Here is a 15,231-nt window from a genome sequence, read left to right on the forward strand (position 1 = left end):
TCCGTTACAAAAGCCCCGGGAGTCTGGCCGTTTTCGAGGACCTCAAATTTAGCACAGAGTAGGAGGGTTTGGGACACCTGGGTGCCTGCCTTGGGCTCCCTGTGCTGTTGTCTGTTATTTTAAGCTTGAAAGCGTTGCTTGTGGCAGTGGCCGAATCACATTTGAAAATGCTTGCATCCTTTGAGACCTGGGTGCCACTTTCTGAAATTTAGTGGGATGCAGCCAGCAACGCAGATTCCGTGTAGGGAGGTGAGGTAATTTATAGTCTTTAATCCTGGTGCTTGGTTTTTGGTTTGGAAACCGGAAAAGAAGCATGAATTACTTTTAAAACCTTTGTTTGGGGGATAGATGATAAAGGTCCATGTGCAAAAGAAAAAGCTGGTTGGGGGTGTGCAGTGACGGGGCGCACGTCTCCGTCCCTGTTACCGGGGTGGCCTTCCGGAGACCCGTGCACGACCCTTCCCCAAAGCCAGTTTTTTCCTGTGCTGGTGCCCAGCCCCGCACTTCCCGGCCAGCCGGCAGCGTGGCCTGGGGCGCTTCACTAGGTCTCCCTGGGAGCATGAGCGACTGGGAGCCGTGTCCCATTTTCAGGCGCGGGCTCTTTAGAAACAAGAGTGCCTTTTCCCTGTGCCCCTGTTTCCTTCCAGACGGCCGGCTGCAGTCATGACGGGGTTCTGGATGGTGACCCCCCGCAAATGAATGGAGCCAGCACCCCTAAATCACCCGCCCAGGAAGGCTGCCCACTGACCACAATATCTGCCCTGGACTACTCCCAAACCCTGGTTTTGTGGGGGCCATTACGTATTTTTTTGTGTGTCTGTTTATTACAGCACCTAGTCTTACCACAGTATTATATGCAGTTTAACCAAATATTGAAAAGCTGGAATTTCTGCCCTCGCACAGTGGGTTAAGAACCCAACTGCGGTGGCTTGGGTTGCTGTGGAGGTGCGGGTTTGATCCCTGGCCCAGGGCAGTGGGTTAAAGGCTCTGGCGTGGCTGCAGCTGTGATGTAGGTTGCAGCTGCAGTTCAGATTCCGTCCCTGGCCCAGGAACTTCCACATGCCGAGGGCGTGGCCATAAAAAAATAAAATAGAAGCCAACATCTCTCTAAGCACCGAGAGCAAGACACAGATCACAGCCCCCCCCGCCCCCCGAGCCCCCGGCTGCCCCTCGTGGTAGCGGGTCCCTTCCTTCCTCGCGACGGCTGTGCCGACCGCCGTGGTCAGCGTTTCACGTCCTCAGCGGTTTTCCCTCTCCGCAGCATCCCCAGCCGAGACGGTTTCCTGCCTGCTCGGGGGGGCTTTTGAGGAACATAGGTGTATACGCTCTGCGTGCTCTTGTGCAGGAATTCACGCGGTGGCTTCTTTATACAGCGCGGTGCGTTGAGTTTAATCCGTGTGTTGTAAGAAGCTGTGATGTGTCATTTTGTCATTCCGGGTAGCTTCCTGTTGGAGGAATCCATCCCAGCATCTTTAACCATTTTCCCAGGAATGACGGGCTTTTTCCCAGCATTTGGTTTCTATGAACAACGCGGTCCTGAACATTCTTGTATGTCCCCCGGTCCCAGGTTCGCCTCCCTGGAGTGGAGGGACCGCTCCCAGGGTGCGAGCATCTTTCGTCCTGTAAGAAAACGCAGTGCCGTTTCCCCACGTGCCTGTGTCCGCGCGTTCGCGAGGTCCCCTGGCTCCACAGCCGTGTTCACCTCGGTGCTGTCAGACCTCAGAAGTGCTGGCAGTCCGGCGGCTGTGTGATGGTACCGGACGTGGATTTAACGGGTATTAGCTCCCAAAGATGTAAAGCGTGATTCTTTGCCTTGCCTTTGGGCCCCTTTATATCTACTTGACTTGAGGTTGGTTGACGAGGACGCATTTCCCAAACATAGAACCTGGGAGTTTGGCCTGGGGAATTAAAAAGAAAAAAAAAAGAGAATCCAAGGTCCTGTTTCAGACCAAGGGACTAAACGTTCTGGACTAGTATCCAGGACTCCATTTCTGAGCATCTGTGCAGGTGGCTGTTCCCCAGCCGGGCTCACCCAGGTGGGGTCCAACACGGTGCTGAGGTGGCTGAAGCTGGTTGTATCTGTGGGGCCTTGAGAACCCCTTTGATCCTTGACCGCGGGGCGGGCCACGCGTCTCTTTCCCCAGCCCCAACTCCCAGAGGCCCCCCAAAGGCTGCCTCCTTCCCTGGGGAGCTGCTGGCCAGGAAGGTAAATATGCTATCCAGAAGCCACTTATACCAGTTGAAAAGTAACATTAGACATAATTTTTACTCCATCGCTAGAGATACGGAGGCAGCAATTGATTTTGGGGGTGCTTCTGTTAATTTGTTGAGCATCTCACTTCGTCTTGAGCTGCTTTGAGATTTAAGGGTTTTTTTTTTTTAATCTAAACTTATTATAAGTCAACTGTTGGCTTATGATAGACGGCTTAGTTCTGATGCGGAGGTGATGAACCAGCTGTTAAATGGCCTGGCTGGCAGCGTCTACTTAATTTTTTTCCTAAGAGGTGCAGCTGTTGATCTGGAGTGTCTGCAGGAGATGAGCTGAGAGTCCCTCCTTAAAAGCTTTCGCAAATTTATGTTGTAGTGTTATTCATAATTTCTTTGCATATCCTTAAAAATAAGTGCATCTTCGAGTTCCTGTTGTGGCTCAGTGGTTAATGAACCCAACTAACATCCATGAGGATGCAGGTTCCATCCCTGGCCTCGCTCAGTGGGTTAAGGATCCGGCGTTGTCGTGAGCTGTGGTGTAAGTGGCAGACGCGGCTTGGCTCCCACGTTGCTGTGGCTGTGGCGTAGGCCGGCAGCTGCAGCTCAGATTCCACCCCTGGCCTGGGAACCTCCATAGGCCATGGTTGCAACCCTAAAAAGACAAAAAAAAAAAAAAGTGCATGTTGTTGCTGTTTCTTGGGAGGGGCATAAATGCCTGAGTGGTAGGCTTTCAACCTGAGCATCTGGACACTGGCTTAACTCTGAGATTGACCACATGATATGGTGCTGAAAATGCTTCTCTCACCACCTCATGTAAAACGTACTCCTGAAAGCACCCTCTGGTGTGTCTACAGTTGGTTTTATAGGTACTTGTATGTGCAGCTTTTCCAAAAAGGCTGCTTTTGTGTAAGACGAGATGTGTACTAGGTGAGCCTTAAATTAGCTGAGGGTGTTCACCCTTGCTTCTTTCTCCCTCCTCCGCCTCACCTGCCCTCCCACCCCTCCACTCCCACATTGCTGGGGGCCGTTTCTTTGAAGGCACCTCAGGTCATAGGTACAGCTGTCTGTTCAACAAAACCGTGTTTAAAAAAAAAAAAAGCATCAAGATGCTGGTCTAAATTTCTTTCCTTTTAGAAGAAAGCTTGACCTGTAACACGTGAAAACAAATGTGTATTTTTTTGTGTGTCTTAGGTATGGGAAGTAGCCATTGACGTTTAGTTCAATAGGATGGAGGTATTTTGCAGATGGAAAATTCTCTGTATAGCCTTGCGGTAGCCATCAGGTTGGACCTTCAGACATTTTCTGGAAGTAGGGAGGCAGCTATTGAACAGCCTGGCATCAGATGTGGGTTTGAGGCTCGGGCCTCAGTGTTCTTGTCAGGGACCTGGAGGAGGTTGAGTCCTGGGGCAGGTAGCACCTTGACTGCAGGGTTAAAGCAGAGAAGCCCTGTGAGGCCGTGCGGGTACCCGGCGCAGGGTGGGGGGCCTCGCCTTGCAGCTCTGTTTCTTCTTTCTGCCCCCCCCCCCTCAGGTCTTCACGTGCCTCCCCCACCCTCCCCCACCCATGGAAGAATGACCGAACCGCGGTTTCAGTTTGGGCAGGTGTTACCTTTAAGACCCTCAAAGCGGTCACTTGGGCATCTGGCTGTGGATGCATATTCTGTCCCCTGTGCAAAGGAGCAGGGGCATTCCCACCTGGAGGTCCTGCAGATTTTTTGCTTAATAATGAAACATGATGCTCCCTCCTCCTAGCGTTCCCGCCCTTGTCCAACCACCCGAAGCCTTCTCCTTTGTGGCCCAGGTTACCGGGGGGGCCTTCGGGTGCCCCCCGCCCGCCGCTCTACGTTGAGGTGATTAATTACACTCTGCTCCCCGGCTCCTCTGCAGGCACCGCAGTTGTGCTACGTGCGCTCCTGCATCTGTGTGTCCCCTGCACGGCTCTTCTGGCCATGAGCGGGCATTCGTCTCCAGCTGTGTTATTTTGGTCCCCTGGGCACTGGGCCTCAGCCTTGTCTGTAAAACGTGGCTCTCCGCCCCGGACGGGCCTCCTCAGCTGTTCTCGCCAAGCTCGCTCATAAAGGTGCAGTTGCCACGTTAGGTAGTTGGTTTTGGACCTTGTGCCCTCTGACCCGACAGTGACCGTGGCCTTTGGAGCCTCCTCGTGCCCCACCCGCCTACTGTATACCCATCCTTGCTGCTGTTACTTGGCCTGGACGTGACTTGCAGTCTGGAGGATTCCACCCCAGCCGGCCTGTCTTCCCCGTGCATCACTCGCAGAGGCACCGAAGCCCCACTGCCCCCCAGACGGCTTCTGCGTCTTCACACCTGTGCCCTGGGCGCTGAAACCAGCCGCTTCACAGAGGGTTCCCCCTCCCCGGGGGCCCCCAGTGATTGCTGTCACCATTCCCGCGCGACCTGTGGCCTTTCCTGCCTTCCCATGCCCTCATCCAGTGGCCAGTCTGGACGGTTCAAAGACTGGGTCCTTTGCTCTCGGTACCTCTGCACCTCCAGGCCCCCTTTCTCAAGGCCTGTGGGGCAGCAGCCCCCAGCCTCCTTGTTCTGATTCATCCTTTGCCGAAGCAAAGGGTCACGTCACTTCCTCCTGTTAAAATCAGCACATCACTTCCTCCTGTTAAAATCCTTGGGTGTTTTCTCATTGAGACCACCTGGGACCCTGTAGGGCCCCAAAAGCCCGTCTCTGTCCCCACGTCTTGCCTGTAGGAATGAGGCCTCCTTCAGCCCTGAGCTCCATCCAAAGGTCAAGAGCAGACCGTCGCTAATCCGGGAAGGGAGGGGGGCAGGGGCCTGGCTCCGCCTCGAGGGATGCACATAAGGGTGTCTTTGAGCCCTTCTGTGGAACTAAAAGCCTCAGCAAATGGAAAATGCTAAGTATTTGATGAAGCCTTTTCATTCCAGAGAGGGAAGGTCCCTGTGTGACAATCTCAAGGAGCACCCGAACCCGTCCTGGGGCCACAGGAGGCCAGCTTTGAAGAAGGATGCAAGCTTCCCCCTCCCTTGATCCTGATGTGTGGCCCTGTTTTCTAAGACCCCTCCCCGTCCTCCTCCAGGACGGCGCAGGCTTTAGGGCATTGGCCGCTGCGGCCTCCTTTGCCTGGCAAAACCACGGAAGCATCTCCTTTCTGCTTCGCCCCAAAGTAGCAACGTCCGCCTTTCTGTTGGCAGCGGCGGCCAGAGGCCTAGTGTTGGCAACATCCTCACTTGCGGCCCGACTCTAAATGCCTCAGCAGAACAGAGGAAGCCCCCCCGACCCGGCCTCACCTCCCGAGGCCCCCCCACCCCCACCCCCCGGCTGCTTTGCATTTTCAAGCCTCAGTGCGTCCTTCACATTGGCTTGTTTTTGTTTTTGTTTTCATGTTGCTTAAAATGCCTTTGCTCTGATTTTCCAACAGTGTGGTTCTCATACCTTGGGGATTATTGGGGCCTTGTTTGTGTGTTTGGATCATCGAGTTTGGCACCAGTCCTCAAGGTTTTGGTGCAGTGCCTGGCGTGAGATCTGGTCTCCTTTTCTTTATCTGTAAAATGACGACATTGAAATGGATGTTTTCAAAGATCCAGAATTCTCTTTGTTGGTGGTTCTAGAATGCTCCTTCATCTTCTCTCTCTCTCTCTCTTTTTTTTTTTTTTTGCTTTTTAGGACTGCACCTGCAGCATGTGGATGTTCCCAGGGTAGGGGTCAAATTGGAGCTATAGCTGCCGGCCTGCCCCACAGCCGCAGCAACGCCAGATCCGAGCCACATCTGTGACCTACACCACAGCTCACGACAACACCAGATCCTTAACCTGCTGTGCAAAGCCGGGGATTGAACCCACACCCTCACGGATTCTCGTTGGATTTGTCTCCACAGAGCCACAGAGGGAACTCCCTAGAATGCTTCTACAGTAACTCATGCTTTGTTTGAGTTTAGACAGATGTGAAGGGGGGGGGCGCCTCCTCAGATTGTTGTGGAGATCAGCTGCCATTAGGAGTTTTCCGTCACCTGCCCTGTGACCGGCACCCCTTCCTGCTCCTTCCTTGGGGGCATATCCTCAAGGCCCTGTCCGTGTGGCCTTTAGAAACTGAGTTGAAGTGCCTTGTGTGTGTGTTTGATTTTTTTTCATTAGACTTTAAAATCATGCAGAGCTAGCACAGATCTAGTGCCTCTTTTGATTTTCCGTGTTTCGCCCAGAGTGGATGTCCCATACAGTTTTTTTAAGAGATATTTGAAAGAAGCCTTTTAGGCGATGAGACGCTTTGTAGGTATGAGTAGTTATTAATATCGGTATGCATCTTTCTGATATGTGTAGCTTTCTGCTTAATCAAAAAAATATTGCTGCAACCCGTTAGGAGAAAAGTGCTCAGAACCTGTTCGAATGACGCTTCGCTTGCATCGAGTCTAACCGTTTCTAAGCACAATGGTCTCTCAGACAATGTACAACAATGTTCAACTGTTTTTCTCCTTGTGGAGCAAGAAAAAGCACACAGTTGTCTGTGTCTTAGGCAGAGATATCTCTGTGGGTCTGTGGCAGCTTCAACATGTAGATGGCGTGATTTGTTCATAATTTCGGTGCCTGAAACAGTGTTGTTGGTGGTGGGTGTTTCTTACAAGTTCCTAAAGTCGAATGGATTTTTATTTGCGGATTTTGAAGACGTATGTTCCTTAACACTCTCTAAGAAACTGCTTCAGAAGAGATAGACGTGGCAATTTTTCTTGAGTCTTGAGAGACCATGGGAGTCTCATTCGTAGTCTTTTATCACTTTGGGAGGGCCCAGGAATGTCGAGGGAGAGACAGAGCAGCAGCCCTGTTACCAGCCAGCCAGCCATTCCTGCGAAGCGAGAGTGGTGGCGAGTCCTGGGGACATTTAAGAATGGCCGGGGGGGGCCGGGGGCAGCGGGGTGGGCATGGGGGGCTGCTTGGCTGAATGCCTTCCCTTGAGGCTTTCTGGAAGCTGCTTTCTCCCATTTATCCGCTGGCCTCCAGGTCCAGTCCTTGAGGCCCCAGAGCTGAGACCTTAGGTGCCCACGTTCAGTGATGGCTTTAGACCAGCAGCAGCCCCGTGACTCCCCATGGGGGTCGGCTCCAGAACTCCAGAGCGAAGAGGGTGTGTTCCACAGACGCCCGGGGATCTTTTTTCTTTTTCTTTCTTTTTTCTTTTTTGGCCTCCTCGAGGCATATGGAGCTCCTGGGCCAGGCATCAGTTCCAAGCCACAGTGGCAGCAATGCCCGACCCTTTAACCCACTGTGCTGGGCTGGGGCTCGAACCTGCGTCCTGGCTCTACAGAGCTGCTGCCGATCCTGTTGCGCCACAGCGGGACCTCCCATTCTCAGGGGTCTTGAGCACACCTGGACTCGAGGATTTCTGGAGAAACGCGGAGCCCTTCGTTCTACCAGTTACAGGGTCTTCCTGGTCATTAAAATAAGTTCTCTTTCCCTCCAACCACAGGGTTCCCGTGGGCTTGCCCTTTCCGTGTCTGCATCCCTGTGTCTTCCAGACTCTTCCGGGGGCCGCTCCAGGCCTCTTCTCACGCTGGGCACCAGCCTCCCTGCCAAGTGTAGCCTTGGCATGGGCCTATGCATTGGCCCTTCACTTTGGACTTGAACTTGTCGTCCCTGGGAAGAGGCCCTCCCGAGTTTCGTTTTTGTCTCTTTAGTAAACTGGAAGATCTTAATTTTACATAATCTTGGTGTTTTTGTCCTGAGAACGTAAATGTGACATCAAATGAAAAAGTCAGGTCTGGGAGTTCCCGTCGTGGTTCAGTGGTTAATGAACCCGACTAACATCCATGAGGATTCAGGTTCGATTCCTGGCCTCACTCAGTGGGTTAAGGATCCGGCGTTGCTGTGAGCTGCGGTGTAGGTCGAATACGTGGCTCAGATCCCGAGTTGCTGCGGCTGTGGTGTAGGCCGGCAGCTACAACTCTGATTTGACCCCTAGCCTGGGAACCTCCATATGCCGCAGGTGCAGCCCTAAAAAGACAAGAGGCAAAAAAATTTAAAAAAAGAGAAAAAGTCAAGTCTGTGTCGCTAATATGAAATTTTAATTTTTCTTTACAGGTCAACTTTGTAGTGTGCCAACTCTTTGCCTTGCTAGCAGCCATTTGGTTTCGAACTTACCTACATTCAAGCAAAACTAGCTCTTGTATAAGACATGTCGTTGCTACCCTTCTGGGCCTTTATCTTGCACTTTTTTGCTTTGGATGGTAAGTAATTATTTTGATCATATTATTTAATGAAGACTTTGGTCGTCTTTGTGAATTGACGTGTAGAAAGATCCATTATGTAGGGTGGTGTTCTTCTATTTACCTATAAAGTTGTGTATTTTTTCGCTTTTTTCGCTTTGGCAGAAAAAATAGTGGAGTGTCTCTTCAGTTTGGGCTCAGAGGGCAACTTCCTATTTCTAAGTTATGAAGAAGGACAGATGAAGGAAAAAGACATAAAGACATTTTATTCCCTCGTGAGAAACTCTTCTGCATATTTTGAGAATCTTTTATGCCAAGACAAAACAACCAAACCAACACTGACAGTAGTTTTTTTCTTTCTATGCAAGTGGCTCTTAAGAGTCTTGTAAAGCCCATTAATAGAACTCTGTCACCCATTTTTAGATTCTGTCATTAGCCAAAAGAGGCTTTTTGTTTGGTTGGTTTTGGTGGGGAGGAACTGATGATAGAAGGCTTGTATTTATGGTCCTTCGGATGCTCTGTACGTGTGTGTGTTCCCTTCACTTTCTTACTTGGAAGGACTCTGGGTGGAGACAGGAACATAGAGCTTCCTGTCCGCCCCAGGTGACACTGGTCGTGTGTGACAGGGGAAACCAGGAGAGGAACGCAGAGTTTTGGTGAAGCAGCACTCCGTGGGAGAGATTCCCTGTGATTCTTCCTGAATTTGCCTTCTTTTTTATTTTTATTGTTTTTTTGCTTTTTAGGGCTGCACCTGCAGCATATGGAAGTTCCCAGGCTAGGGTCTAATCAGAGATACAGCTGCTGGCTTATATCACAGGCACAGCAACACGGGAGCTGAGCCGTATCTGCGATCTACACCAGAGCTCATGGCAATGCCAAATCCCTGACCCACTGAGCGAGGCCGGGGATCGAACCTGCATCCTCATGGATGCTAGGCGGATCTGTTTTGGCTGAGCCGTGGAGGGAACTCCCTGAATTTTCCTTCGTAAATGAGAGCCTGTGCTGCTTGCTCATTTGCTGTATGTTTACACACACGCTTTCTAGGTTTGCTCTTCTGCAGGCTTGTTTGAGATGAAAATTCTCTTCAAGGATGGAGGTGCAGTCACTTGGTCTGCGGTTTCGTTGTTTTTGTTGTGGGTTGTAGACTGCTGGACTTTGATAATGCCTCTGTGTTTGTTCTAGGAGGTGTTTTTGATTCCTGGGAGGGTTGAAAGACACGGCTATTTCTTAATAGAGTTGTCGCCTCTGGCAGTTGCCCCTGTTTCGTAGAAACTCATGAAAAATCAATGAGGGATAATTTACTCAGTGTCTGTGACCAGTCCCTCTGCGAGGCGCTGCGGTGTGTGCAGTTCTGAGATTGAGACGTGCTCTCTCACATCAGGTGTCATGGGTGTTCCACTTCCTTGATCGCGTCAAATTTATGTCAGCAAAGTTTCTTAGGTTTCTCAGGTGATCCTACCTAAACTTCTGGTAAATCCTGCCATGGGGGTAGTGTGTGTGTGTGTGTGTGTGTGTGTGTGTGTGTGTGTGTGTTTACATTATGGAACTTTTATGATATAAAAATATAGAAAATAATATAATGAGCTCTCCCATATCTGTTATCCAGTCTCAACAGTGATTAAAATTTCACTGATCTGATTTTTATTCTTTCCCCAACTTGTTTTTCTGGAGTATTTTCAGGCCTGTCCTGGTCTGCACGTTTCATCATGAAACTCAGTGTTCCATGTGCATCTCAGCAGCATGTTTTAAGGAGGGGCCGGGGGAAGCTTGTCCTTCAGAGTGGCCAACTCCAGGGACGTGCCTGGCATCGAGGTGCATGTGCGCAGCCTGGAGGGTTGAGATGTGAGTGGCGGTGCCCGGCCCTGGACGCGGAGCCCCGCAGAGCCGAGGTCTTTACTGAGAGCTGCTTTCTTGCTGTGAAACCTGCTCAGATGCTTTGTAACATTGTCCCCAGGAACTGACCTTAATGTTAGGCGGTCCTAAGTATTTCAGAATACATGTGATGACCAAGATGTTTGTAAAAAACAGAGTTCTCTATTTCTTCTTCTTTTTTTTTTTTGTCTTTTTAGGGCCGCACCTGTGGCATATGGAAGTTCCCAGGCAAGGGGTTGAATCGGAGCTGTAGCCACAACACCTACACCACAGCTCGTGGCAACACTGGATCCTTCACCCACTGAACAGAGCCTGGGATCGAACCTTCATCCTCATGGATACTAGTCGGGTTTGTTATTCCTTTCGTTGGGAAAAGAGATTGAGCCTGGGTGCCAGCTGAGAGAGGACTCCTGGCAGATCGGAAGAAGGGCGGGAGTAGAGTAGCCTTCGGGTTTGCATTTTAGCCCTTTGGTATTTTAGGCTCAGGGGCAGCCCTGTCTCCTGGATTTCGATGCTGTCTCTTTTGGAGGACGTGTGAGTTAGTGAGTTGTCTAAGTATCATTGATTATTTTCCCTCCTGGTATGGGGCTCTCAGCTTTTTTCTGGAACCATCATCTGTGAGTCTCTTTTAACTGAGAATTAGTTGACACTTTCAGTTACTCATTTAGCTCTTTGACAGCCGTGCAGGGTCATGGCCTGGAGCTTTGACTCTGAAGTCAGACAGACCTGGCTGCTTCTGCGGGTGACGTGCCGATCAGGCTCTGTCCGTCCCTTTTCTCATCTGTAGAATGGAGCCCACGGGGGTCGTGGTGACCGAAAGACGTCACACTGCAGCCGCCGCCAGCTCCGGGTGAGCACGGAAAGCTAGCTACTCGGGGTCAAAAACAGTATCACGTTCATGGTCTGTCGTTGCCATCAACCAGTCAGTGGTCCAGATTAGAGGGTTTTATGTGGACCCTGTGTCTCTTCCTCAGTTTACCAGACAGAATTAGTCTCTTCAGGTGCAGGTCTTTGTCTCGACAGCTGGAAGTTCTCTGAGGACAGAGACGGTGTCCAGTGTAGGGTCTTTCAGAAAGTGGACGTGCAGTGAAGACAGTGAAACAATCGAAGACGTGTTTCTCAACCTTTTTAAAGCTCTTTTTGGCTAGAAATAACTTTTATACCTGCCTCTAGGGATTCGAAGTTCAAAATACGTAATAGGTGATTATCTGAAATCAAACTGAGGTCTGGGGAGTGAGGGATTGCTTTGTGTTCAGCGCGTGCAGGCAGCTTGAGAGGTTGAGACGCAGGGTCTGGGGTGTCACCCCGTCCCACCCAGGAAGAACCAGCCCCGGGATAAGTTGCCTGGAAGGAAGCACTTGAGTTTCAAGGTCACTCAGGGTACTAACTGGGTGTGTGACTTTAGGGCTTCGTTTCCCCAGCTCTAAAATGATGAGGGTTGAATGACCACAGACATTTCAGATAACTTCTTGCTTGCGTTTTTACTTTGCTAATAGTACTTAATATCCGAGAGCTTACTGTGCGCCAGGGAACCCCGTCAACACTTTGCACATACTATCTTTGAATCCTAAAACATACAAGGTGACTACCATGTATTTATTATGCTCCTTTGACCAATAAGGGTGAGTCAGTAGCTGCTTACACGCAGTAATGAGGAAACCCATCCGTGCTGATGGGGCATCAAGCCCCTTGCCGTGTGTCGTGGACAGGTCACGGGGACCGAGGGGAGTGCAGGCTACCTGTACGGATGAGCTGTCATATCATCGCAAGAGCAAAGGCTTGTGGCCGGTTGCAGCGTGTCATGTCATGCTTGGAAGCTTGCTAAGCTTGTCGTCTGAAGGCGATGCCTGCAGGGGGCATTTCAAGGGGATCCGAGGAACCGCATCTCTGTTGGGAACAGAAGTGGCTCGTGTTCCAAGAAAATCTGCTCAGTAGGAAAGGAAAGCTATTTCCCCGAGAATCTTCACACTTGTTTTGTTCATTCAAGGCGGGTATCTTTAATGAGTTCTCCCGTCAGTTAATAAAACTCATACAGGTGTCTGGCCGTCTGCTGCAGCATTTTTACGTGGTCTGTTGGTGCTGGCAGCAAATAGGACGTGGGTAATTCACTTAAAAAGTGTGTGTTTTCACCACACTTTCTTAGCTTCTTTCTGTTTCAGTTTGTACTCATATGTGTTTTTCTGCTTCCTCCTGGCCCTCTGGTTATGTCGTAGTATTCCTGGATGAAGTCATTTCCCTGTGTGTGTGTGTGTGTGTGTGTGTGTGTGTGTGTGTGTGTGTGTGACAGGAAGAGACAGACAGACGGACTGACAGTGGCCTCTATACAGTGGGTAAAATGAGTTTCTTCTGTGGGCCTGCCTCGGAGCCTGCTTCTTTTTTGTAATATTTTGAAGGAAATTTAAAAAAATTTAAGTAACTTTTCCAGAGAGGAGGTGCCTGTTATCCTATGATGATTAGGTTAAAAAGTAATTGTAACTATAGCTTAAATTGTATACAATGACTGAAAAATTTTTTCATAAATTATTCATGCCAATCAAAAGAAAGAAAACGGAAAGTGTGTGTGTATGTGTGTGTGCACATGTGTGCGTGCATGCGTGTGTGCGTGTGCATGCATGCGTGTGTGTGTGTGTGTGTGTGTGTGCCTGCACGTGTGTGTAATCTTAGGGACAATTTGGATTGGTTTTAAAATCAGAATCCGAGTCATGTTTTGCCTGAATTTTGTGAAATGAATGACACATCAGTTCTCTTGTTTAATGGTAGATTTCTACGTTAGAACATTAGAAAACGCTGTGTCATCATGGTGAGAACGCTTGGTAGGCAGATTACTGCAAGTTCAGGGTTGACTCGACTTGTATAAGAAAGCTTATTATTTATTTATTTATTTATTTGTCTTTTTAGGGCCACACCTGTGGCATATGGAGGTTCCCAGGCTAGGGGTCTAACCGGAGCTGCAGCTGCCGGCCTACACCACAGCCACAGCAATGCCGGATTGGAGCTATACCTTGGACCACACCACGGCTATGGCAATGCCGGATCCTCAGCCCACTGAGCGAGGCCAGGGATCGAACCCGCAACTTCACGGTTCCTAGTCGGATTTGCTTCCGCTGCGCCACGACAGGAACTCCAGGAAGCTTATTTGACTTGAGCCATCATGTTTTCCGAATAAATAAATTTGGGTGTGTCCTCTTTAGTTAACTCTAGTATTTCGTGTGTTTGGTTGTTGCATAAGTGATGCTTGACGTGATGAAGCCAGATAGAAAGCTGTACTGGAGAAGGTTTTTGGGTAAACAAACAACTAACAGTCTGTCGGGACTGTTCTGAAATCCAGGCTTCTTTCCCCTTCCACCCTGGCGCCTAAGTTACGGAGAAAGCTGTGATTCCCGAGCCTCCGAAGCCCACGGAGCTTTTGTGAGAGCCGGGAAATGTGGTTCCTAGGCGCCGAGTGTGGCTTGTGGGGTTTTGTCTTATTTTTTCCAACTCTTAAGGGGCCAGGGGCTGCGACTCCCTCTCCGGGGTATGGCAGAACTGTAGACACCGGAGGTTTGGTTCCTCGTTTGTATCTGGGGCTGCTGTGCGTTTGGCAGCAGCCCTTTTCAGCCTCAGCTGCTCCGGCCTGATGTTTGCGAGCGGCCTCCCTAACGGTGCTCTTCTTTTCACAGGTATGCCTTACATTTTCTCGTACAAAGTGGAATTTCCTACTGTATCATGATGGTCACAGGCGTGGAGAACATGCACACGTAAGTGTTCCCGGTCCTCACGCGGCGGGTGCGTGCCAGCACGAGAGCGTCGGGTCCACGTAGAATTTTGTTACGTTAAGACTTACGCCGCACGATGATCCTTTTTTCCGAGAACTGTCACACACACAGGTTGCATCGTCGTCTTTTTCCCCAGAGCAGCGTTTCTCAGCCTCAGCACCGCTGACCTCTCAGGCTGGGTCATTCTTTGGCGCGCGGGACAGTCCTGCGCTGTAGGGCGTTGAGCGGCGTCCCTGGCCGCCGCCCACTCGATGCTAGTGGAGCCTCCTCCCCAAGTTGGGACAACCATGGATGCTTCCAGACGTTGTCATATGTCCTGGGGGGGAGGGCAGGGTGGAGCCACAGCTCCAGGTAAGGCCCACGGGCTTTGTCCCAGCAGGGCAGCGTGGAGAGGTGGAAAGAGGCAAATAGGCGGGAGCGAGACGTCGAGGCAGTTTGGAAGGACTCTGTGACCGACGGGAGTGCGAGTGGAGGAAAGGCGTCAAGGGCGACCCCAGGTCCCTGCTTTGAGCCGTCAGGTGCACGGAGGCCCCCTTTCCTGAGCGGGGAGCCCTGCGGGTGGGGAGCATGCGTAGGCGGGGAGCATTTCAGGCGGGTGTATGTTCACCTGAAGCCGCGCTTGTGATGTGGCAGACCCAGTATGGTCTGAGCGAGCGCATGTGGGCGTCAGGGGATCTGTGAGACGTTTGCTGGATGTTGGGGAGCTGGCGTCGAGGTCGGGGCCAGAGGTAGACACTGGGAGGTAGAGGTGTGATGCTTACTTGGCTGCACCCCCAGGGCCGGGGTGGACCCCAGGTCCCGCCGGGGGTGTTCTCTAGTATTTGTGATGGAACACGTGCCGGGTGTCTGAATTCTGACGTATGTGTGGCTGCAAGAGTTCTATATAAGGAATTCTGACCCTGTGGTTGATGGATGAGCTTTTTTTCCCAATCTCTTTCTGTTTTGCATCTTCAGGGTTTAACTCTTTGGTCATCCTCTCTGTTTGATGCGCTGTCTTCCTTCAATTTCTTTTTTTTTTTTTTTTGGCTACCCCCGTAGCATATGGAAGTTCACAGGCCGAGGACTGAATCAGAGCCTCAGCTGTGACCTGTGCTGCAGCTGCAGCAACACTGGGGCCTCAACCCACTGTGCTGGGCTGGGGGTCAAACCTACGCCACTGCAGAGACAAGGCCAGATCCTTAAGCCACTGTGCTACAGCCGGAACCATTTCCCTAAGTC

General features: G+C 50.8%; 1 protein-coding gene across 8 annotated transcripts in view; it reads left to right on the plus strand.

Annotated features, from left to right (window-relative positions):
• Positions 1-15,231, plus strand: part of MBOAT2 (membrane bound O-acyltransferase domain containing 2) — a 194,816-nt gene that overhangs the window by 111,396 nt on the left and 68,189 nt on the right. For all 8 annotated transcript variants that reach the window (XR_014842570.1, XM_085020012.1, XM_085020010.1 and 5 more), the window contains 2 exons: positions 8,262-8,407; positions 13,918-13,995. Coding sequence is in view for 7 of the 8 variants with exons in the window: in XM_021087873.2 (XP_020943532.2) it covers positions 8,262-8,407; positions 13,918-13,995 (224 nt within the window). In the remaining variant the exon portion in view is untranslated. The remainder of the gene's footprint in view (positions 1-8,261; positions 8,408-13,917; positions 13,996-15,231) is intronic.

The sequence above is a fragment of the Sus scrofa genome, chromosome 3 (assembly GCF_054392235.1).
Source record: "Sus scrofa isolate SSC_HxYL_T2T_F1_AM1 chromosome 3, Sscrofa_HxYL_maternal_Yorkshire_Landrace_v2.0, whole genome shotgun sequence".
Taxonomy (NCBI): Eukaryota; Metazoa; Chordata; class Mammalia; order Artiodactyla; family Suidae; genus Sus; species Sus scrofa.